The following is a 24,138-nucleotide window of genomic DNA, read 5'->3' as shown; positions in this document are numbered from 1 at the left end:
AACTCCTACATCATCAAGATCAAAATATCTGTCAAGATATTATCTCTTCTATCTATATCACTATATATCTGATCTAAAATCACCCAAATCCTTAAACCAGTGCTATAATCTAACGTCTTTCCACTTTTACCTTCTCTTCTCCCCAATGCTGAAACAAAAACCATTCTCCACAAAACAAGCCAATTTGAGATTTTCAAGAATCAAAAGCCACCTTGCCACTCTGCTGCTTAAAACACTTCTATGATACTTGGAAGGACGAGACAGGAAGATCACAAGTTTGAGGCCATCCTGGGCAATTTAGCAAGACCCCATCTCAATAACAACAACAATACCTTCTATAGAAGGTTTCTTTCTATTGCTGTTATATTAAAAAAATCCTTAGCATGGTCACCAAGGTCCTATACATCTAGCCCATGTCTATAGGAAGCTCCAGACTCTCAATTCCTATGACACCAGCCCACTTTCATTTCCTCTAGGCACAGCATGCTCCCCCTTAGGCTTCTGACCTTTGTTCACGCTGCTCCCATGCCTACAAAGCTCTTTCCCCAACCACCATCCACCACTTGTAGCCTGGCAAATATCACGAGGGTCTTAGCTGATATGTTTCTTCCTCAAAGGAGCCTTTCCTTGGCCTCCCCTTTGCAAATTATAATCCTTTTTCCATACTTTTTACATTTTAGTATGGAAATTTTCAAACACAAGAGCAGAGTATATATTAATTCAGCAATTATTAACTCTTTGCTTATTTCAGCTATGGTCCCACCCACCTTCCCTCACTCCCAAAGACTGGATTATTTTGAAGCAAATCCCCCAAATTATACCATTTCAAACGTATATATGTCAGGCTATATCTCTAAAAGATAAGGACTTTTTCAAAGTTATAAACTTTCATTGGTCCTTTATATTTTCTTTCCAACTTGTACCACATTTTATTGTATTTATTTGTGTGACTATTTAGCATTTCTTTCCCACCGAATGACAAATGCCATAAGAACTGATGCCAGTTCTACAACATTCACTGACATTCCTGGAGCTCAGCAGTAAGTAAATTCTTTGTCTTTCACCACTTGTAAAAATTCATCAAGGTAACATCAGGTCAGGTATACAAAGAAATATGTCAAAATGTACTCTCACACTCTCTCTCTCTCTCTCTCTCTCTCTCTCTATATATATATATATATATATATATATATATATATATATCTCAGAAATAGCAGAATGTAGACTTGCATACCTATAATCCTACCTACTTGGGAGGCTGACAAGAGGATGGCAAGCTCAAAGCCAGCCTGAGTAACTTAGTGAGACCCTGTATAAAAATAAAATTTTAAAAGGCTGGAATGAAATTCAGTGCCTGCCTAGCATATGTGGGACCCTGGGTTCAATCCTGGGAAAAAATGCAGAAATAGCAATGGATTACATAAAGGAATTATGATATAGAAATATCACCATGATATATTAATTTTTAATTCAGTATTAAAACTGTATACATAAAGCAATTCCATTTTGTTTAAAATGTGAAAATAAATATATATATATATATATATACACACACACACACACACATTCACACATACATACAGGAAAAACATCTAAACAAATATATATATAATGATAAATGCTACTGTCTCTGGGAAATGGGATTGTGAAATATCTATTTTCTATGTTTATATATGCCCTACATTGTATGTACTGGGCTTATATTAACTTTGTGATGAGAAATAATGATACAGATATTTTATTTTATTTTATTTTTTGAGAGAATTTTTTAAATATTTATTTTTCAGTTTTTGGTGGACACAACATCTTTATTTTATTTTTATGTGGTACTGAGGATCGAACCCAGCGCCCTGCGCGTGCCAGGCGAGCGCATTACCGCTTAAGCCACATCCCCAGCCCGATACAGATATTTTAAAGACAAAACTTTACTGATTGAAACTCCTGAACATGATGCATAAAGCTCATAAAGAGCCTGTGATTTGCACATGCTGAGCTTGTCTTCATTCTGAAACGTGCTCATACACTCATACCTCTTTGCCTATGCCATTCTTTATACCAGGAATGGTTTTCTCCCCTATCCTTTACTTTGGAAACTTTAAAACCCAGACCAATGACATTGCTTCTGTGAGATCTTCCCACGGAATAAATCTTGACCTTCTCTATGGCTAATAGTCATCAATATGCTTTGTTCTTCTAAAAGTATCTTATTAAAGTTAGTTATTTATAAGTCTCTCTTGCCCTAGACAGGCATTAAGCTCTAGAAGGTAAGAACCATGTCCCTCATCATTTACCCCAAATATTTAGCACAATACTGGCAAACAGATGTTGCACTCTAAGTATTTATTAAATGAACTCAATAATGAGCAACAAAGTATATAATCTTTTTCTGTTTGGAAAAATGAAAAGGAAGCTAGTCATGGTGGTACACGCCTGAAATCCCAGCAACTTGGAAGGCTGAGGCAGGGGTATCACAAATTCAAGGCCAGCCCAGACAACTTAAGAGAGACACTATCTCAAAGTAAAAAGTAAGGAGCTGAGGTTGTGGCTCAGTGGTAGAGTGCTTGCCCAGCATGTATAAGGCCCTGGGTTTGATCCTCAGCACCACATAAAAATAAATAAATAAAATGAAGGTACTGTGTCCATCTATAACTTAAAAAAAAAAAAAGTAACAAGTCTGGGAATGAAGCTCAATGATAAAGCTCTAGTCTAGCATGCACAAGGCTTTGGGTTCCATTCCCTGTATCATCAAAAAAAGAAAGAAAGAAAAGGAAGAAGTAGTTTTCAAATAGCACAAAGGCTAAATCATTCACAAAAAAGAGGGATGAGTTTACTTTGGTGAGATTTCAAATGCAGAACTAGCACCAATGCATAGAAGTTGATTTTATCATGCTCTGGGGGGAAATTTTCTAACAATTAAGGTTGTGTGGAAACAAATGCAGCATATCTAGAAATAGTAAAATCCCAGTAGGGGCAGAGGTTGGGTAATCAACTCTCCAGGCTGGTAGAAAAATGATTCCACATAGTAAACTGAGGGAACAATGACTCTTCCGGTTCTTTCCACTACTAAAGTTCTAGTTGGTGTTTTATAGGTAATTTTTAGGCCCCTTCCTGATTAACATTCAATGGCTTTGAAGTACAAAATGAGATAATTAATTTATGAAGATATCAGGCACTAATAAACCTAAAACAGTTAATCAATTCAGCTAATGAGCCTGGAATTGGCATTGAAAATGGTTTAAATGTACATAAAGAAGAATCTAAATCAACTAACTGATTTTAAAACAGAGATATGTTCTCCTTGACTTAGCCTTTCATTAACTCTGCACAAAATTTGGGAGCCAAAGTTTAAAAAAAGAAAAGAAAAGCAGTACTTATGAATGAATCCAAAGCCAGTTACCTTGATTCCACTCCTTATATGCCTCCATTCTCTGACTCACTACAAAGAATGCCAGAAACACCAGTACCATCTTGGAGAAGTTTAGGCCTGCTAGGAAGTTATGTTTACCAGCTTATTTCTATCTATATAAAAGCGAATTCATCCAGTTCCCTATTCCAAAATAACAATAAACAATAAGTACAAACTTTTTAAGGAACCAAAATAAGGGCTTGCTCAATCAACCTCTGCTCTCAGAATGCTTGCAAGAGAAGTCCTTTCCATCTGGGCTACAATGTAGTTTCCCTTTGTCAAACAGAAACACTATCCACATTTCTACATTGGAAAAAAAAAAAAAAAGCAGAAGTTCAAAACAAAGCAAACTGATGAAACAATTCTGATACTGATTAAGGGAAAAATGTAGTAACACTAAGCTAAGTTATTTAAAATCAGAGGATCAAAGGTGGGAAGGTTAGGAATGTAGCTCAGCAGCAGAGTACTCACAAGTTTTGTGAGAGAGAGAAAAAGAAAGGAAGGAGATCAATCAATGAGAGGTGGGGAAAAAAATCTTAAAAGCCATTAGGTCCAACCTCAGTGAAAGCAGGAGGAAATACTTCTAAAGCTGACCACCAGGCTCATAGAGTGCTAGGTCAATTAGGAACCATTTCAAAAGACAGTTGGTTCTACCATTAGAGATGAGATTAGTAAAGAGGCATCCCTTTTGCTGAGCACCATTAATTTGAATTCCTATCATTTCTATCTCCTGGCACTGTTTTTTACTTCTCTCATATTTATATAAAATATCAAAATATGCAAGATAAAGATGGAGTTTGATAATTCTAACAAAAGAGAGCGGTATTCATATACCCAACCAAAATATAAGTTATCTGAACTAACTTAATTCAGAAGATCAATGAAAGAATAGATGTTGCAATTAGACTGCTATGACATCGTGGAAATGAAGCAAGGCAACCATATCTTCCTATCAGGTAACCAGAAAAAGAAGAAAAGTGTTGAGTACTCACTGATGAAGTGATAATCAATCTATATCTTAACCTAAATTAATAGTTAAAGTGGCTTTTCTCAAAAGACATCAAGGCCTATCACTAGGAAATTAACAGGAAGGTAGACTGAGGTCTAGCAGAAGAAAGGAAGGAGACATTCTTCTTCTTTCTCAGGTTGTCAGCAGTGCTTATAGACAATGGTGCTGCCATGACTTTGCTCAACCCTGGAAACAGGTGGGCCACAAAATGAAATACTACTGCAAAAGAAATACAGAAAGGAATAAAAGTCCAAAACAATAAAACCGTCAAGGGACAGGAGGCAAAACAAAGCACATGTCTACAGCCAGGTGCAGCAGCCTCCCTCAGCTCCTCTACACATTTGCTATTCATTTCCTTTAAACTCTAGGAAACACAATACCTGCTCTCAACTGGTTCAATAATATTTTTGTATGTATCTGAGGTTATCTACCTGGCCCCTGCTATCCACAGGGTTAAAGATATGGATCATTTAAACTATGTCATTAATTACCTGTGTGACTTTAAGCAAGTCAATTCACTTCTCTGAGGGTCAATTGCTTTACTTACATTAGATTACCCCTAAAATCTACCTCTTTTAAAAGATAGTAACTGCATCTTTAAAATTCAGCAAAGTACATAACCCTCAATAACCTTCAATCTTATTTCCCTCATTTGTTATGAGTAAGTAGAGTTTTATTATAGGTTAGGTTGTGACTCTTCCTGTCTATCCTAGCAGTGAATGATAACTAATGTATACTCACATGATGCTTCTGGTAATAAAGAACTGTAAATCAACCAACCTGTACCACTACTACTCAACTGTAAGCCCCTAAAGACTTCAGGAAGGAAAGGATAAGGTCCTAGTTTAAATTTTTTTGTCAGTTCTGAAAAGAACATGCTGCCAAGGTATATTCTGATGATGTCATCACCCCATTCAAAGACATGTACCCTCATTCCCACCATCAAACGAACTCTAAATTTCTAAGTATGGTTTAAATTCTTGCATGATCTGAGCCTTTCTAGGATCAATTCTTATCACTCCTCTTCTCACTTCTGTACACCAACAACGGGCATCACTTCCCCTTAAAATTATACGCACAGATGCCAGTTGTCCTGACACGGAGAAAGCTAAGAATGAATCCCATCCAGACATCTGAGGCATTTTTCTGATTTGGAGACAGGACACAGATAGAGGGACGCCTGGGTAGTAAGTCTTTGATTCCTACCAGAAAGCCTCTTGGCCACCACAAAAATCAACACACGCATATATCAAAACAATCATGTTGTACACTGTAGGTATATACAGTTTTCATTGTCAATTATGCTTTAACTTTTATGCATGAGGCCCTGGGTTCACTTCCCAGCATCCACCCCCAAAATCCTTTTTCAGTGTCTTACAGCTGATCCTGGAGCAGCTATGCAGGGCTCTTCTTGGTGGTGCTGTCTGAAACAAAGCTCAATTGTTTTGGCATTTCCCTGGGAGATTCTGGTATATGCTATGATTGTTTTTACAGTAAAGGGCAGAAATATTTTAAGAAGGTCAAAAGAGCTAACTATAAGATTTTCTGCTTTGGTTGAAGACTCTTGGGAAGTCAGTGAGATTTGATTGATTATTCAAGCCAACGAAAGCCTCCCGTTGCTTCCAATGGAGGCCATTCCTCTGATGGTAAAAAAAAACAAAGAGGCCCACCTCTTCCCTTGAGCACATTGCAGTCTTACTCAACAAAGAATAAAAGTGAGCCCCCCACCCCAAAGATAAGTGGAGTGCTAAGTCCATTAGGAACCAAGCTTTGGTTTTTATGGAGTGAAACAATGATGGCTCACCTTCAAACACAGCTGAGGTCCCTAGAAGATGCATCAAAAGTCCTTCATTCCATTATAACTGGCACCCAGCACTCCCTGGAAGCACCTCAGAAGAGTGAAGAACAACTTCTGAGGATAAAAGACGGTATGGTTGAAACATTCATCTCTAGGAAAGTCTGGGAGTGCCTTTCCCAAGAAGCCTCAGTATGGAAGCAAAGAGTGTGGGAACTGAGTAAAAATGCTGGACAACTTGAACATATGAATACACAGGGTTGTAAGTAAAAGAGAAAGCCAGCTTAAAATCCACCACGAAACTGTGCTGGAGGTGATAAATTTGCTCTTTTAGAGCACCACATGAACAATGGCAACTTGGAACTAGGAAAAGGGTGAATCAAAAAATGGAACCACCCAAACTATCAGAAGTCAATCTGAAGAAGCTACTTGATACTGAAATGTTTCCTTTAAAAGGCTTGAAGAGCTTCTTACAGTTTCCTAATCAACTTAAGATGCTTCACAGGTCTTAGGGGCTACTGGTAAGGGAGCTTTTTGTGAAATCTTCCCCACAAAGCCTTTTCTCCTTCCTATTCCAACTCCAGCAGTACTTCATGGCCTTTTCTGGTGCACACACTCTTCTAAGGTTGTTCTTTATTTTTTTTTGGGGGGGGGGATACCAGGATTGAACTCAGGGGCACTTGACCACTGCCACATTCCCAGCCCTATTTTGTATTTTATTTAGAGACAAGGTCTCACTCAGTTGCTCAGCACCTCACTTTTTACTGAGGCTAGCTCTGAACTAGTGATCCTCCTGCCTCAGCTCTCCCGAGCCACTAAGATTACAGGCACATGCCACCACGCCTGGCTCTAAGGTTGTTCTTTTGTTGGCTTTTATTTTTATTTTTGTTGTCTCCTTTAACAAAACTAATACAATATAATTTTTTGTATTTTTCTTATGTGAATAAAGTTTTAAATGACTTATTATAGAAGAACCACACAAAGGTAACTTAAGTATCTGTTATGGTTTAGATATGAGGTACTCCCCTAAACTTCTGTGTTAATGTAGGAATATTAAGAAGTGAAATGATTATGAGAACTGTAACCTAAATCATCCATCTTAGTCTGAATGGACTAAGTGGGTAGTAACTGTAGGCAGGTAGGTGGATGAAGGAGGTTTATCACTGGGGACATGCCTTAGAAGGCTTCATCTTCCCTATGGCTGCTTCCCATTGCTTTCTCTCTGCTTCCTGGCCACCATGGAGAGAGCAGGGCTCCTCCATCATGCCCTTCTTCCATGATATTCTGCCTTACCTGGGCCCAGAGCAATGGAGTCAGCCCACCACAGATTGAAATGCTGACACCATGAACCAAAATAAACTTTTCTTCCTCTAAGTTATTCTTGTTAAGTATTCTGGTCATGGGGGTGAGGGGGTGAGGGGGTGGCGAGAGGGGTGGAGTGGGGGAAGATGCAGGTCAGTGGTAGAGCACTTGCCTAGCACATAGAGGGCTCTTGGTTCAATCCCAATACCACACACACACAAAAAGTCATTCAAACTAAAGTGACATTTTGTAGTACTCTACATAGAAAATCAGAGGAAAGGGTGTTTATGATGCTCCTTGTCTCCCGGTTAGTCCATGATATTTTAGCTGTAGCTAATCTCCTACACAAAGGCCCTGCTTAAGCACTTATGAATAAGCTAGAAGAATAGTAGCTGAGACAGGGCTTCTCTGAAAACAGAAGGGCAGAGACAAAAAAAAATAGCTGCTTTCATTGGGGGCAGGAAGAAGGTTATTTCATTAGGAGCCAAACAGTGAGATTATCTCAGTACAAACAATTGCTTGGCTTGAAAGCTTCATGTGCAGTTACTCCAGCAAACCCTCAGCTGGAATGGAACACAGAGCCTACTAGGACCCAAGAACAGGATCTGAATGACGCACTCTTAAGTGTCAGAATCTAGCTTTAGGATCCCAGTCCATCCCAACAAGGATGCCCACAGAACATGCTCTACCCCACTCAGCACCATTCTGTACCTGACCCAGTGAAGAAAATGAATTTAAAGAGATGAGGAAAACTGGGAACAATGGGAGCAAATTCAAAGTTATTCAAACTGCTGGACACAATGGTGAACACCTGCAATCCCAGCTATCCAGGAGCTTGAGGCAGTAAGGTCACAAGTTTAAGAACAGCCTGGAAACCTTAACAAGACCCTGTCTCAAAATAAAATAAAAAGGGCAGAGGATGCAGCTCAGTGGTAGAGTGCTTGCTTAGCATGTGCGAGGCCCTTGGTTCAATCCTCAATGCCACACACAAAGAAGTTATTTAACCTACACTGACATATTATAGCAAATATAACAAATACAAAAATTAAGTCTCCTCAGAAATCTAATATATTTCAAATCATTACTTCAATAGCTAATGGCAGGTTGGGGGAGTGGGTGGATATAGAGAGATCACTGAGCTAACAGCCAGGCAAGTATTTCAAAGTCAGCCAGGTGGACCTGATGTTTCAAAATCTGACATTATAATTAAATTAATTCCCTAGCACTCATGACCTCACTTCAGGTAATGAACACTAACTTGGTTTGCCAGAAGTTACTGTCTTCACTCTCTGGGGACATTTAGTTCCCTATTTTTTTAGGTTACTTTGGGTTAAAGCTTTAACTTCCTCTTTTGCAACAACCACTGTCTATTTATATCCTCACAACAATACCAAATGCAAAGTGAGCCTGCCTGTGGAAGTATGTGGTGGGGTACCTTTAGGAGAAGGTGCTTAAGAAGGGTGAGGTGGTCCCTGATCCATGAGGATGCTCTCCATCCTCCATCCCTGGGATAGATTCCTGATGCCACCACACAGATGACAGATTAATTTCTTCCCCTGGGTACGTAAACTCATAATACTGGATTCCAGATAAACAGACCAAGTCCTAATCCACAATTCAAAAACCAAGGAGCTTCCTAGGTTGCTGACCCAATAATAGCCTTTGTAAGTAAATGCTTTCATACATTTCAATTACCACCTCCACCAATGGCCAACAGGAGGCTAGTATTACTATCATTAAATTCCCTCATAATCAAGTGTTGGCATTTTCCTGATAACAGAATACACATGCTGACAAAATAGCTAATAAGCATCAAAAGAACAATGTGAAAATCAACAGAAAAAAACAGCCCACATTCAATCAGTCTACCTTCTCCCCCAAAACAATTTCTCCTCGAGAGGCAATGTCAATCTTTGTAGCAATTTTTGGTTGTCACAACTGGCAGAGGAGTTGGTGCTAGGCATCTGGTGGGCAGAGTCCATGGGATGCTGCTAAATATCCTAAAAAGCACAGGACAGTCCCCCAAACAAGTCATTATCCAAAATGTCAATAGTGCTGATGTCAAGAAATCCTGTTCTTGAGGAACCATTTTTATGCCATTTAGTTTGAAACAAGTGAGATACAAAAAACATACAAATTCTGCAGAAAAGACTCTTTTCCTGATGTGTTATAAACAGATAAACATTTAGAGTATTGCTATGGTTTAGATGAATGTCCTCCAAAGGTCCATGTATTAAATAAATTTTGGTCCCCAGGGTACCACTACTGAGAGGTGGTAGAAACTTTAAGAGGTGAGGCCTTAAGTGAAGTCCTTAGGTCACTGGGAGTATAATCTCAAAGTGGATCATGGGACCTTAGTCTCTTCCTCTTCTTTGTTTCCTGGCTCATAATCTAAGTGGTTGTGTTCCACCAGGCACTCCAGTCATGATATGCTGCCCTTGCTATAGGCCCAAAGCTACAGGGCCACTTGATTTTGGACTGCCCAAGTTCACAGAAGAAATGATCACCAGTTGGACTGGAAGTAGAATCATCTTTACATACCCCAAATGTGTTATACATAGTAGATGCTCAATAATGAACACTAAATCAGTATCTTGTTCTTCAGGGGTTCTTTTTATTACAACATATGAGTCACTGTGCTGCTTGGAAACTCAATATCTGAGATTGTGTGTGAAGACTTAGTCAGAACCTTTCCCATTCCCACTCCCCTTCCTCAAAAGGAAGCCCAAAAGGGAAGAAGAGTGTAACATACTAGAAAGCTCAAGCCCAAGTGGCCAGGCAGAAAATGTTTCCAGTTGTTCCCAGGGAAATGCATGCCTTTCACCCAGGTAGAGGCTCTATGCAGAACCTTCTGGGTTGACAAATGAGACCCCATAAAAGGTCATAAATATGTGAACTTCTGTCTATTTAATGGAGTGCAGCAGCTTCCCTAACACATCAAAGGAGGCCCAATCAATAGCAAACACACAGAAAACTGATGGCAGTTTAACTGAATCACAACCATATCCAATCAAGCTAGAGAATTTTCATTTCTAAATAAACAGTAGAATAGAAATGAGTTCTGGGATCAAAGTACAAATGATTAGTCCAGTGGCATGCTGCATGTTAGTCATCAAAACAGCCCGGGCTTAAAGGAGAGCAAAAGGTGGAGATTTGTCCTTTCACAAAGAAAATATTGACAGTAATGTTTCAAATGCCAGATGTTACACAATTCAGTATAATGAGGTACACAGTCAAAAGATGTGGTATAATGGGGTAGGTCAAAGATGGCAGCCATATTGGATAGAAAAATCCTGGACAGGAAATATTATGCAAAAAAACTCAGGGCAGGTCTCTAGGAATACAATCACAGTTTCAAAAGAGCCAAAGATTTTCAAACTAAACAAATCTATTCCAATGAGTATACCAAGAGCTTCTAAAACTGCAGCAAAGTTATTATTAATTTCTAGAGCACCTGAGAACACTATCTAAATATTTACTCCCATCCCACAAAGGGCCAAAGAACTGCTATTTCAGCCCACTGTTTCATAGCCCTTGCTACATTTTCCCCAAGACTAAACCTCCTACTGAGAAGCTAGGGGATAGTGACTATCCCCAAGTTCAAATGTGGCATAAGATGCCAGAAGCACACAAATGAAACAGCACAAAGAAGCAATTACCACAAAACACCCATGAGATTCACTTGCTCAGCTTCCTGTAATATCACAGATCTTCAAATATCTGATCTAACAGTATGAAGGTCAAAAACAAAACAAAACATGAAAGAATATGATCTGAACACACATTAACAGACTGATACTATTTATGATGTGGACAGAGAAACTGTCAGACACTGTTCATTAGTTATATAAACACAGACATGAAGACAGTCCCCGTTCTCATTTACAACCTAAGGAAAGCCCCTGTTAAAAAAAAAAAAAAAAAGCAGAAGTCATTACCCCTTTCTACTAATAGGGCCTCCTATCCATTTGTTAGTATATGAATTTAAGTGAAGAAAGAGTGTGTGAACGACATAAAAGGCTAATCAATGGCACAACAATATCCCCCCACACCAGGCACAGCATGTGAAATGCTGGCCCATACTGCTGTGATATGGTTCATAAAACTGTAGTCAAGCCAGGGTGGCTCTCCACTCCTTCCCCCAACAGGTGTCTATGGCAATGAAGCATTTTAAGAATGAGAGTTCTAAAGCAAGTTATCTTACAACTTTTTAAAATTAGAGGGTCCCAATGATTAGTTTAAAACTGAACGCATAAACACCTTTCAGTCTAAGAGTAACACAGAAATTGGCATTGTACAATTACTTATTTTATTGAAAAACTGAAATCCAAATGTTCAACAATTAGGCAAAAGTTAAGGAAATAATGACCTATTCCCATGATGGGACACAATGACGTTTTTATGTCATGAAAATGCTTACAATAAATGTTTTACAAAACAATAATGATATAATATCATTGTGGTATAAGCTCAAGTAAATAACCTATGATGAGGATTATGGAAACTATCTTCTGCATCAATCTGCTTTTTCATTCTTTCCAATATTTTTTTTCACGAGTATGGACAACTTTCATAGTCAGAAAAGATGAAATCTCTGCTTCTTAAAGAAACAGTGTTTAATGTTCAGAAAATAAGCACAAGGACTCTCCCACCTGCCTACTTCTTCAGATACCAGCAGACAAAAACCAACTGGTCTGGGAATCTGTTCCTATGACAACAATTTTTTTTCTTTGAATACATTAGAAATCTAATGAAACTGGGACCTATTTTTACTCTGCCATAATATGGACTCTTCAGGCAATTATGTCAGGCTGCTTCTATTCACAGACAAGGCTCAGAACCATATAGTATATATGGAGGTGCTAAGCTATAATCTTTCTGGTTCCAATGCTGCATTCAATGAAGCTTCTTTGCTCTCCTTCAAGCAGGGAATACTCATACAGTAGTTGCACTGTGGCAAAGATCTTCTCTCAAATTTCTCTGTCTGAAACAGTGACTCTAATCAAACTCCTCATGCCCACTTTCAGAGCAACAAAGTCAACCCTGTTCCAAATAGCTTCTCTTTCAGGAAAAAAAAAAAAATGCTTTCAACGTTTATTTGCTTTTCAAATCAGTTGTCACACTCAAATTGGTTTTCATTAGCTCTGCTGTTTACAGCTATTTTGAACAAAAGCATCATAGTAAGAACAGGAGTTTCCTTCCTGTTTCTCCTCTGATGGCTTATATTAGTTATCACATGAGATAAAGTATCCAACAAAAAACCAAAAAGACACCAATGTCCCCTCCAGCAGGATCTTTTTATGCTATAGCATAAGCTGCCACCAGCTCACACAGAAAATCCTGTAAGAAACTGTTTTTCAAAGAGCAAAAACAACCATCCAAATAATACTACATGACAAACTTTTAAACTCAAAGCTAGAAACATTAGAGCAAAGACAACCATCCAAATAATACTACATGACAAACTTTTAAACTCAAAGCTAGAAACATTAGAGAAATCATTTCTAAATCCACACATCTGGGGACTTCCAGTTAGACAAGAAAAGAGGAAGAAGGCAAACAACAAAATTTACTGTGTGTGCACTTCAGGCAAATGAGATGAAGAAACACTACAGGATTAACATGTAAACCCACATCTAGAGATACAAGCTCTACGGTAGAGGTCTGGGGATTTACGGTTGATTCCTTCACTATCAACTGCTGTAATAAACAGCATAATCTGAAAAAAGAAAAACAAGACACTATTTGGACCAACCACTATGTAAGGACAAGTCTATCAACTACAGCTGACAGAAGGTCTCTCCCTCTCGCCATTTGTTCTAAATACATAAAATAGGAACATTACACATTTGGTTTCTTGGTGAGGAGAAATAAATGAAGCCTGAAGAATCCAGTTCTCATCTTGAGGACTAAGAAATTTCTGTTTGAGAGCTCTGGCTTGAAATTTAAAAATAATCAACAAGGTATTCTCCAAATTGCCTTATATAATTCAGTACTTAGATAAACATTTATCCCATTTATACTTCAAAGCAAACAAGCATGCCTACAGAAAATACTCAAAAGAGGGTTTTGGTCAACAGAAATTGTCAGAGAATCACTTCACATTAATTGAAAATGAAAAGTAGTAGGAACAATAGAATCCTATTACTACGCAGTGACATGTTACAAAGGTGGGATCCCAGGGCAAGTTTCAGCTGCACAAGAGGGAGGATGGGGAGAAGAGGACAGTGGGACAAACTGAAGACAACAACCAGGGCCACCTTACGCTGTTGGATGGCCACAGCTGAAGGTAGATTTGGCTCATCTCTGGGATTTTCCAGTGGGGAGGTACCTGCCGTTCAGCCATCAATGGACCAGCATTCACAAAGCCTGTTGGGAAATATAGGATCCAGAAGAATGGGGTAGGAAAGGAGAAAGTTTGGAAAAGGGAAGAGTCAAACACAATTGCAAAATATCAGAATTTTTAAACAAGAGGCTTCAAAACGCACAGATGTGCCTTTTAAGGTATACCTTTAAAACCAAAACGACCTTGCTGAAAAGAGCTGCTACTCTGGAAAGCAGCCGGATATGCTTTTTAAAATACCAAATTACAAATTTTCATTACATCTGCAAATTACAATAATACCTGCCAAGAGAAAATTATCTTTTTGGAAAAAGTAAAAAACAATAAAACCTACATGATTTTTACTTTTGGTAACTTTATTCAAACAATGAAGGTCCCTTATCTGTGGTCTCTAAGGAAAGTAAAGCAGACACCCTCACACTGCACTGAAATCTTTTGTTGGCCTAGTTCCACCAACTCCATTAATGTAGCAAGGGCCTAAATGCAGGTGACCTGATTGACCAAAAAAAAAAAAAAAAAAAGCACTTCTAGAAAGTGTTGAACTTGTATCATGTAATTCAAATACTTTTATAATCAAGAAGAAAACTATTAACAACAACTTGGGAAGCTCTGCTTTTAAATGGAGCAGCAGCAGCAGCATTCCTTACAGGACAAAACACTTTTCAAGTTTAATGTAGAAGAAAATAGATCCAGTGATCTCTCCTTCCTTACCCAGTGCTAACTAGCTGAACTTGTGGGGGAGAACCAGCCAAGCAACTAACAAGACTAGTAAAAAAGATGTGCAGCACCAGGAAAATTAGCCCCACCACAATTACCTTAACTGTCAAGGAAAGCCTAAGCAGGTTTAAGGCTGTCATCCTCAAATACTGTGCATCCTCTGTATTCTAACTCAGGTCTCCAGTTGTAGATAAGACTAAATGTATCAGTGTAGCTACACCGTGCTTAGGATTAAAATTTCCCAGAATCGACAGGGCGGGAACCCATATTCCTAAGAAAAAAAAATGATAAATCATTTCTCGAAATGGCCAACAGTCACATACAAATTCAAGAGAAGCCAATTTGCCTAGCCACACCCCCTACTTACACAGGCTATGACTGAGTTGTTAGATTACTTCCTGGGACTAATTCTTGTTTCAGCAACAAAGATCCTTTAGAAGCACACCAAGTTGTACCTGCCTGAAAACCCTTCCTATCTCTTGCCTGTAATAACTCAAATGAAGAAAAGACTATATCTCAGAGATGTTTACGTGCTTTTGTCTTTACTTGCTGGCACTTGAGTCCTACCCTTCCTTGCTCCACTCTCACAGGGCACTACATCTCCCAGGCATTCTTGCCAACTGATTTCTGGATAAGTTCCCTCAACAGGAGGTATGGTGGGGATAAGAGGCAAGAGGAGGAGGCAAGAGCCAGGGTTCTCTCTCTCTTATTTGGCCTGGGTACCACTGGACAGCTCCTCTTTCCACGCTTCCAGCTCATATTAAAGAGTTAGGACTTCTCAACCTTGGTGACATTTTTTCTATTTTCCTTAGGGGCATAATAACTCAAAAGTATCACTAATCCCTGGAGTGCCTCACCAGCCCCTGTTTAGCTTCTTGGCTCTTATGTTACCTGTGTAACCTATTCTCAATATTAAATTCCCTCTGCTTTTATGACCTATAGTGGTTTGCTTCTCTAATAAAGAAACCATTAAACAGGGACTTCAAAGCTTTTTTTTTTAAACTTATTTTTCAGAAATTAATTTTTCTAAGAATTAAGACAATTATTCAAAGAACCTACAAAAGATCTCTGCTAATAAAAAATAAAAGACATATAGATGACAAGATTCATTTATTCATTCAAACAAAGATTTACTGAGAGCCTGGTCTTGTCAACTCCTTTCACTGCTGGAAAGACCACAGCAAACAAAATAGGACCAAACCACTGCCCTCAAAGGCTAGCACTATTGTGGACACGTCATGTGTGGCAAATCATAATCTACAAAATTAAACTAATACAGCCAGGCCTGATGGAGCACCCTGTAATCCCAGCAACTCAGAAGGCTGAGGTAGGAGATTATCAAGTTGGAGGAGGTCAGCCTCAGCAACTGAGCAAGGTCCTAAGCAAATGTGCAAGCCCCTGTCTCAAAATAAAAAATAAAAAGGACTGGGGATATAGCTCAGTGGTAAAGTACCCATAAATTCAATCCTCTGTGCAAAAGAAAGGAAGGAAGGGATAAAGAAATTAACTAATCAGTATAGGCACAGCACAGTGGCACACACCTGTAATCCCAGAGGCTTGAGAGGCTGAAACAGTAGAATCATGAGTTCAAAGCAGCCTCAGCAAAAGTGAGGCACTATGCAACTCAGTGAACCCTGTCTCTAAATAAAATACAAAATAGGGATGCGGATGTGGCTCAGTGGTTGAGTGCCCCTTAGTTCAATTCCCAGTATCCAAAAAAAGGGAAAAAAGTTAACCAATACAGGAATACTGCTTTAAAAACGAAGGAATCTGGTAAAAGTGAAGTAATGTTAAAGTGTGCTACTCTACATAGATTGTGTTCCTATCTTTCAATGTGGTATGCTGAACTGTTACATTCCAGAGGCCAATACAGAACTTCTTCAAAATTAATATCTATATAAACTGGTCACTTGCTCAAACAGAAGTACAATTGTGATAAGGATTTAAGCAGACATAACATCAAAATTAAGAACTGTTTGCTTAGAATGTAAAACACGTGCATTTTATGCAGATTCTTGCTTGGCATCTTTTTCACAAGGGATATCATCTGGATAAAGAAGAGTCTGGCTCTAATAAGTTAATTTATCCCTTCTCCACGACACAGGTAGACTGTGTCAACAAAACATACAAAGCCAGCTGCAATGTACATAATGAGTAGGGTATCAGAGTCACTGATTGCATGATATTATTCCAAAATGGAATTTTCAGGCAGGAGAAGAGAAACAGGCAATGACTCATGTGATGAATGGTTATACCGACAACTATGCCCAAGAAAGCTGCCACCTACATACTATGACATCAGATGAAAAATGCAGAAAGAAGGTAGTTTATGATATATCTGGAAACAAAAAAAATTGCTGCAAAGTATACCCAAAAGGTGAAGCTGTGCCTACCTGTTTATGCAAGGTATCTTATACAATCAAGAACACACATCAAATACTCAAAATATGACCTGCTTGAACATAAAAGCATGTTCAAACTCAAAACTCATCAACACTGGCTCCAGAGATGATGTACTACATACTGCTGGCATTTCATTAGACTTTTCTAAGGTAATTTAATGTACCCATGAAAGTACACTTCCATTGACATCTTGTGCACACTAAACCCAGACCTTTCTTAATACTCAGCAATTAGAAAGCATTTCATTTGACCAGCAGGTAGACCTACAACACTGTGAATTTCTTATACAACAGGGAATCTAAAGCATAATACATATTCACAATTTCAGTGCCATAAAACACGTTAAGAGGAAAGGAGAGCCCATTGAACTGGGCTTTTAACTTTACTGGCCCCTGACTAGTTGACAAACTCTACCCCTTGACAAGCCCCAACGTGTGGATAAGAAACTACCCACACACATAAACCATACAGCACACCTTGGAGGCTGTGCACATTCTGTTTCCTCTTCCTGGAATGAAAAGTCCCCTAAATTCACCTAGCAAAGTTCTGCTTATCCTTTAAGTCATAGCCTAATTATCTCTTTGAAGCCATGACTTCCTGTGAAACAGTTTTCCTTCTCCAACCCATTCATTGTTCCCTGTACACAATGCCACAATGACAATTACAACGTTGTATCTGTATTTGTTTTACACATCTGCTTCCCTATTGGACAGTAAAATCCTTGAGATCAAAGATCTTATCTTTGAATCCATATGTCCTGGCAGAGTATCTGACACAAAGCATGTGCTTAAGAGCTGGGAGCTGGGGCTGTAGCTCAGTGATATAGCATTTGCCTGGCACATGTAAGGCACTGGGTTCGATCCTTAGCACCACATAAAAATAAATTAATTAAAGAAATTGTGTATATCTACAACTAAAAAAAAATTTAAAGAAATATTTTCTGAATAAATATATGTAGTATGGGATCTCAGACTTTCAAAGGGTTCCCCCTAATAGATCCGGCATTTTGTATTTTTTTTTTCCTCACTGCCACAGAACAGTATTTAAGAACAAGGAGAACAAATAGGAAAGTTATCTCCCAAGGAACAGGTTTAGCATGTTGATATTAAAAGACAATTTAGGGGTGGGGTTGTAGCTTAGTGGTAGAGCACTTGCCTAGCATTTGTGAGAAAGTGGGTTGGATTCTTAGCACCACATATAGATAAGAAATAAAGGTCCATTGACAAGTAAAAAATACATTTTAAAAAAAGACAATTTAACGGGGATTTTGATAAATTACTTTCAGTAAAACTGTGTCAATCTAACCATGACTGTCGAGTTAAGGTGTATTAGCTGTAAAAATCTAGAAAGTTGGGCTGGGGTTGTGGCTCAACAGTAGAGTGCTCGCCTAGCACATGTGAGGCCCTGGGTTCAATCCTCAGGCCACATAAAAATAAATAAATGAAGGTATAAAAAAAATCTAGAAAATTATTTGATCTTAGCTATAGAAGGATGTTTAACAACCAGAAATGAAAGCAGAACTCCTCCTGTTATTAGATCTGATAGTTTTTTTAAGCTCTCAAAACGTGCCACCAATATAACTAAAAATAATTAAAAATTGACAGGAAAGCTAGGCACAGTAGAGAATTCCTACAATCCCAGAGACTCAGGAGACTAAGGCAGGAGGATTACAAATTCAGGACAGCCTCAGCAAATTAACAAGGCCCTCAGCAACTTAGTGAGACCCTGTCTCTAAATAAAAAATAAAAAGGGCTGAAAATATAGCTCAGGGTTCAATCCCCAATATAAAAAAAACAAAAAACCAAACAGGAAAATTATGTTCTAAGGAATGATATCTAAAAAGCAATAACTTAGCTATCATAGCTATCAATGGAAAACAAATGAAAGAAAAACTAAAGATTAATTAACAGAAATTAAAATTTAGAAGTGTATTAGAACATTTTCACACAAAGAAATTTACTGGTCTAATCTTTCATGCAAGTCTGAAAAGTCAGGGAATATCCAGAGGCCATCCTCAAGGGTACCATAAAGTAAATCTGCAAAAATGTCAGAACTCCCATATATAGGAAATGGTTTTGGCTTAAAGACTAGGGTTTTACTGGGTGAGTCATTCTAACTGTGGTTTCCAGTAACTAGAGTATTGTAAATGAATAAAGGAAAAAAGTGAAACTAACAAAATCAGAATTTAAAAAATAAGATTAACAATGGTAAAAGTAATGATGCTTACATTTTAATAATATTTTAGTTTTCAAAGTACTTTCATCTTTTAAAGTTAAAAAAAATTAAGGTGAGAAAATTGGGTGGCATGCTAAAGATCACAAAGCTAGTGTAAAAAGAATAAAGGAATTTAAACTACATGTTCCATTCTAAAGTCTACTGCCCCTTCTACTACTCTGCCTCTTTGCCACCTGAAAGATGGGCTTATAAATGCTATGGATGGGCCTAGGACACTTTCTAAGATGCCTCCAATGAGAGAAGCTGCCTTCCAAATCACTTGAGAATATCTTCCAACCTAATCAAGACATCCTGGATAATGCCTTACACAATACCTTAAATAATGCAATGTGCATGAGGAGAGAACTTTCATCATTTCCATGTTATACTGTTGTATTGTTGATTGAAAAATGCAAGATACTAAGAATTGTGGGTAATATGCTACTATTTGCATAAAAGTACTAAAAGTAATATTTTCAAATGCCTTTGTTCTTCATGGCATATATTATTCTCAAAAGTCAGGTAAGAAATTGCCAATAGTGGTTACTTGCCAGGAAGGAAAAAAGTGGCTGAGGGATCAGGGACAGAAGAATGACTTTTCACTATACATGTTGTCTTTTGGATCTTTTGAATTTTGAACCACATAAAAGTGCTACTTTTTTCAAAAAATAAATTTAAATTTAAAAATATATAATAGGAGTTGGAACAGAGACAGTGGTAATTAGTGGTGAAACAAGATGTAGATGTAAAAAGTAAAAAAAAAAATATATAATATATATATAAAATTCTTCTCAAAGTTCACAGTCTGAAGTAAATATTCCTCAAGACCATCAAATTTCTTCCATTTAAATTCTTTGCTCATTAAACAGCTCCCAATTTCTCATAAACCTTGACTGATAAAGGAGAGTCCCAATACTGGACATGAGTATTCAAATCAACAAGGCAGATCCTCTCATGGTAAACAGGAGTGTCCAGTTTAATCCACAGTCTCTGAGGAGGTTGCTTGGGGGTTTATTCCAGGCACAGGAACTGCAGAGAAAAGACCAAGCCTTGGACCAGTAAGATTCCAAATATGAACAAAGTATGACACATTCCATCTTACTCAAAAATGAAACTGGGCCTCAATTAGCCAGAGTTACCACTGACATATCTGAAATTTTCAGTAGTTTTTGTCCTCTGTTGATCATTATTTAAGTCAGTCTAAAAATTGCCCCTAAAGATCACATTAGCTCGAGGTCTATGGTGATGAGAAAACACATCTTAGGGCTTAGGGGTTTTTTAAATTGTTTTTAGTTGTAGATGGATTTAATACCTTTATTTTATTATTTATTTATTTATTTTATGTGGTGCTGAGGAATGAACCCAGTGCCTCACACGTGATAGGAAAGTGCTCTGCCATTGAGCCACAACACCAGCCCCAGCAATGGAGTTTTTAAAGTGGCATCAGGGAAGCATCTTCTTTCCCCACACTGAAATCAAGCCAGTGCCATAGAGAACCCAGGCACTGGGGAAACTTGTGCTCAAAAAATGAAAAACCCCAGGACCAACAAGACTTCTACTAAATAAAAAGAACACCTGCTTTTTCTCTATTCTGAAATTTAAATTATACATTTTTAGGATCAATTAATAAAGAAATAACATTCCTAAATAAGACTTTAAAAAGAAGAGTCGTTGCCAAAGAGTTATTTCAGAACATTACAGAAATATTCACTTGTGGGTCAGTAGTTCAGGCTGTATCAACTGACTGAATATTAATGGATGAGCACTCACCAGAGCCTATACAATTAGAACTCAATTTTCTAAGACACAAGAAACACAGTTAAACAAACTCAAATCCAATTTTCATTTTAGCCAATATTTTTTAGATTCCTTCTCCAACCAAATATATTTTTTATCAACGCTACCAGGTAACTATCTGTTGATGTTTACCATCAAGAGCAGCTATAAGTTTTTAGAAGCAAGCAGTTACAAGTTCTCATTAAGAATTAACTAACATTTCAATATATGATCCCAAACAAGGTTATTAGTAAAGAACAACAGAAAATTTGAAAAAAATTTGGAGGAAGAAGTGGTGAATCAACCTCTCTTCCACATGCTATATTTTATTGGAACATGAGTAAGAATACAAGTAATATGAGAAGTAGGGGAGTGGGTGCTACTAATCATCAAAATGGCATCTGACTCTCCAAATGTAGCAATGGGTTGCTACCAGTGGGTTGCTTCACTATGACTCAAAATCTGTCAAGTAAGGACATAAGGGAATTTGAGTAAAGACAAAAAACTCACAAATTTTAAACTGAATCCTCCAAAGGTCTAACAAGGATCAATCTATAAGAAATTAACCTACTCAACATAAATTGATTCTAAAATACTTTTTTAAATAAATTCTTGCTAATGTAAAAATTTAGGAAAAGAAGTCTGGGGATCTGCTTTCCTAATGACAAATTTCATTTACCTATTGGTAGAGGTCACTAAAATATACTACTAGGTAACTAAATCAATGCATCATTCCTCTGTCCTCCTTACATAACCTATTCAAAAAAAAAAGGTAATCAAGTGAAACCACTGATTAACATCTTCCTTTTTCAAAATAAATATATTTACATTCGAATTTTTATACTATATATATCCAACATGCTATATGGCAAATAGCCCTAGCAAATCCTCTGCATTACCAACAAAAGTAAATGAATAATATCCCCCAAAATATTGCAATTTGTATCTATAAATGTTAAATGTAAACATTTCACTAATAACCAAGCTTTCCTATCATACTGATTTTTAATTGTATTATATCATGGATTTTGAGGGCACAGGAAACAAAGACTAAATGATTCTGCCAATTTACACTATTTCACCTTTACTAGAGTAATCACTATGGAAGCAACAAATCCGATGATGAATTATTTGCTTCCTTTTGTCCACTGATAAAAACTGATCCTGCGCTACAGCCCAAATCTGTTAGTTTCTGTCAGCACACACATGAGGCCTCCAACGCACTCCACAAACCGGGGCTAGGCTGTCTAGAAATCCGCACTGTGTCACTGCATAAGGCAGCTTCCCTCTGCACACATCCTGGAAGAAGAAAGCCACCTAAGCACTCTTGTCAGATCTCAGCAGGGCTGTAAAATGACAGAAGGAATTGCTCACCAAAGAGCAGGCAGCAACAATCACCACCTTTAAAAAATCATTTAAGCAGTTATCTGTCATCTCACCTCCCTCCTCACCTCCTCCCCTCTTTTCTCTCTCTCTCTCTCTCTCTCTCTCTCTCTCTCACACACACACACACACACACACACACACACACACACAAGCGCGCGCGCAAGCGCGCACACACGCACACTCACAATGCAGTTCATCCATAGATTTGCAAGTGAAAGGCTGCTAGCTCCGGACTGACAGTTGACCCAGAAGTCATCAAATCCCTGAAATACAGACATTCTCACCTGAACACACATATTTCACCGCCCCCCACACCCCTACCATTACCACCTCTAACACACAATTTGCTCGCACCAATACCCGAGCCGCACAAAACCTAGCATGTTCACCAGACGCGTTACCATTTAAAGATGACTTGGGCGCCCTAAACTCCACAAACCCCCTCCCCACGCAGGCCATCCATCCCCATGGCGCGGCCCGGCGACTGGACCCCTCGCCCACCCGGAGGGACGCGCTACCTTTAGACTGGCAGTCCGCACAAAACTTGTTATCCTCCTCCAGCAGCAGGTTGGCCAGGACCGCCTGGTACCGATCCACGTCCTTCACCGACTTGCCGGTCATGGCCAGGGTGCCGGCGGGGGCAGAGGGCGACGCGCCCTCCTCACCCCCAGATGCCCCCGTCTCAGTCCGAGGTGAGAACTCCCGGTCCCCCGCCCAGGAGCACCACCTGAGCGGGGGAGAGCTCTCCTCCCGCACCTCCCGGCGCCCCTCTAGGGTCAGCGGCGTCAGCCCCCCACTCCTCAGCCCCTCGGCGCCGCGCCCCCTGGCGGGCTCAGGGAAAGGCCTGGGTCCAGCGGAGGTTGCTGGACCAGGGACCTTCAGCCCAGGCCAAGGGAGCCCGCGGCTTCCTGGGTGCCGGACGCAGAGCCGACCCCCGGGCCTGCCTTTCAGCCGGCAGTGTGTCCCGCGCCTCGGTTTCCCTGGCAGCTGCCGCCACCTCGGACACCACCTCCGCCGCCTACTTCCGGCAGCTCTTCCTCTCCACCTCCACCCTGCCTAGCCCGCGCATGCGCCCCGCCCCACCGCGCCGCGCTGCCTCGGCTCCGCCTCCCAAGAACCAATCCCCGGAGAGGCTGGGGCGGGGCTTCTGTAGGGGCGGAGGAAGAGAAGACACGCCCCCTGCATGTCCTTGGAGAAGAATGAATGGAGCCTGGCAGAAAGAGTGGAAGGAATAAAGGAAAAGGAAGAAAGCAAACATTTGCTAAGTTCTTGCTGTGGAAGACACAGTGCTAACCACGTTACATGAATTATCCCAATATAATCTTCCCAAAAACTCAGAATTAAGTTTTTATCATCCTTATGTAATTTCCGGGTTGTGGATACCCCAAAGTCCTCCAGCTTTTCTTTTTCCTTCAACAGACACATAAAAGGGCCCAAGTCCCTAGCCGAAGTTTAAGGGGAAATCACACTCTCCCCATTTTTCGGAAGGTTCTGGTCACTCCTCTATGGGAATGCCACCTCCCACTGATATTCACTAGCTTTCTACTGCCATCACCATCTTCGGACGTTGTTCTGCCTACTGCCTAGACAATCTGTGTCTTCTCTGATTCATTACATCTTCACAAAACAATGCAGTTTTGTGTAGCAGACTCATACTGAAGGTTATTTGGGAGGAGGGTGGTGATTACAACATAGCACAGAATAGGCAATGACTTAAAAATGATTATTAAACATCATTGTCCAAAGCCACCTTGCTACAGATAATTTATTAGTGGCTGTCCTTTTCT

General features: G+C 39.2%; 1 protein-coding gene across 3 annotated transcripts in view; it reads right to left on the bottom strand.

The window, feature by feature from the left end:
* Smap2 (small ArfGAP2) overlaps window positions 1-23,417 on the bottom strand; it is a 48,397-nt gene extending 24,980 nt beyond the window's left edge. Inside the window, exon 1 of one of the 3 annotated variants that reach the window (XM_005317867.4) lies at window positions 22,870-23,417. In XM_005317867.4, coding sequence (XP_005317924.1) covers window positions 22,870-22,972 — 103 coding nt within the window. In that variant the 5' untranslated portion in view covers window positions 22,973-23,417. Of the gene's footprint in view, window positions 1-6,219; window positions 6,328-13,777; window positions 13,882-22,869 lie in introns of those variants that run through there. The other 2 variants (XM_021735959.3, XM_021735958.3) reach the window with 2 other exon arrangements.
* Between the last annotated feature and the right edge of the window lie 721 nt (window positions 23,418-24,138).

The sequence above is a fragment of the Ictidomys tridecemlineatus genome, chromosome 11 (genome assembly GCF_052094955.1).
Source record: "Ictidomys tridecemlineatus isolate mIctTri1 chromosome 11, mIctTri1.hap1, whole genome shotgun sequence".
NCBI lineage: Eukaryota > Metazoa > Chordata > Mammalia > Rodentia > Sciuridae > Ictidomys > Ictidomys tridecemlineatus.
This window is presented reverse-complemented; position numbering and strand designations above follow the sequence as displayed.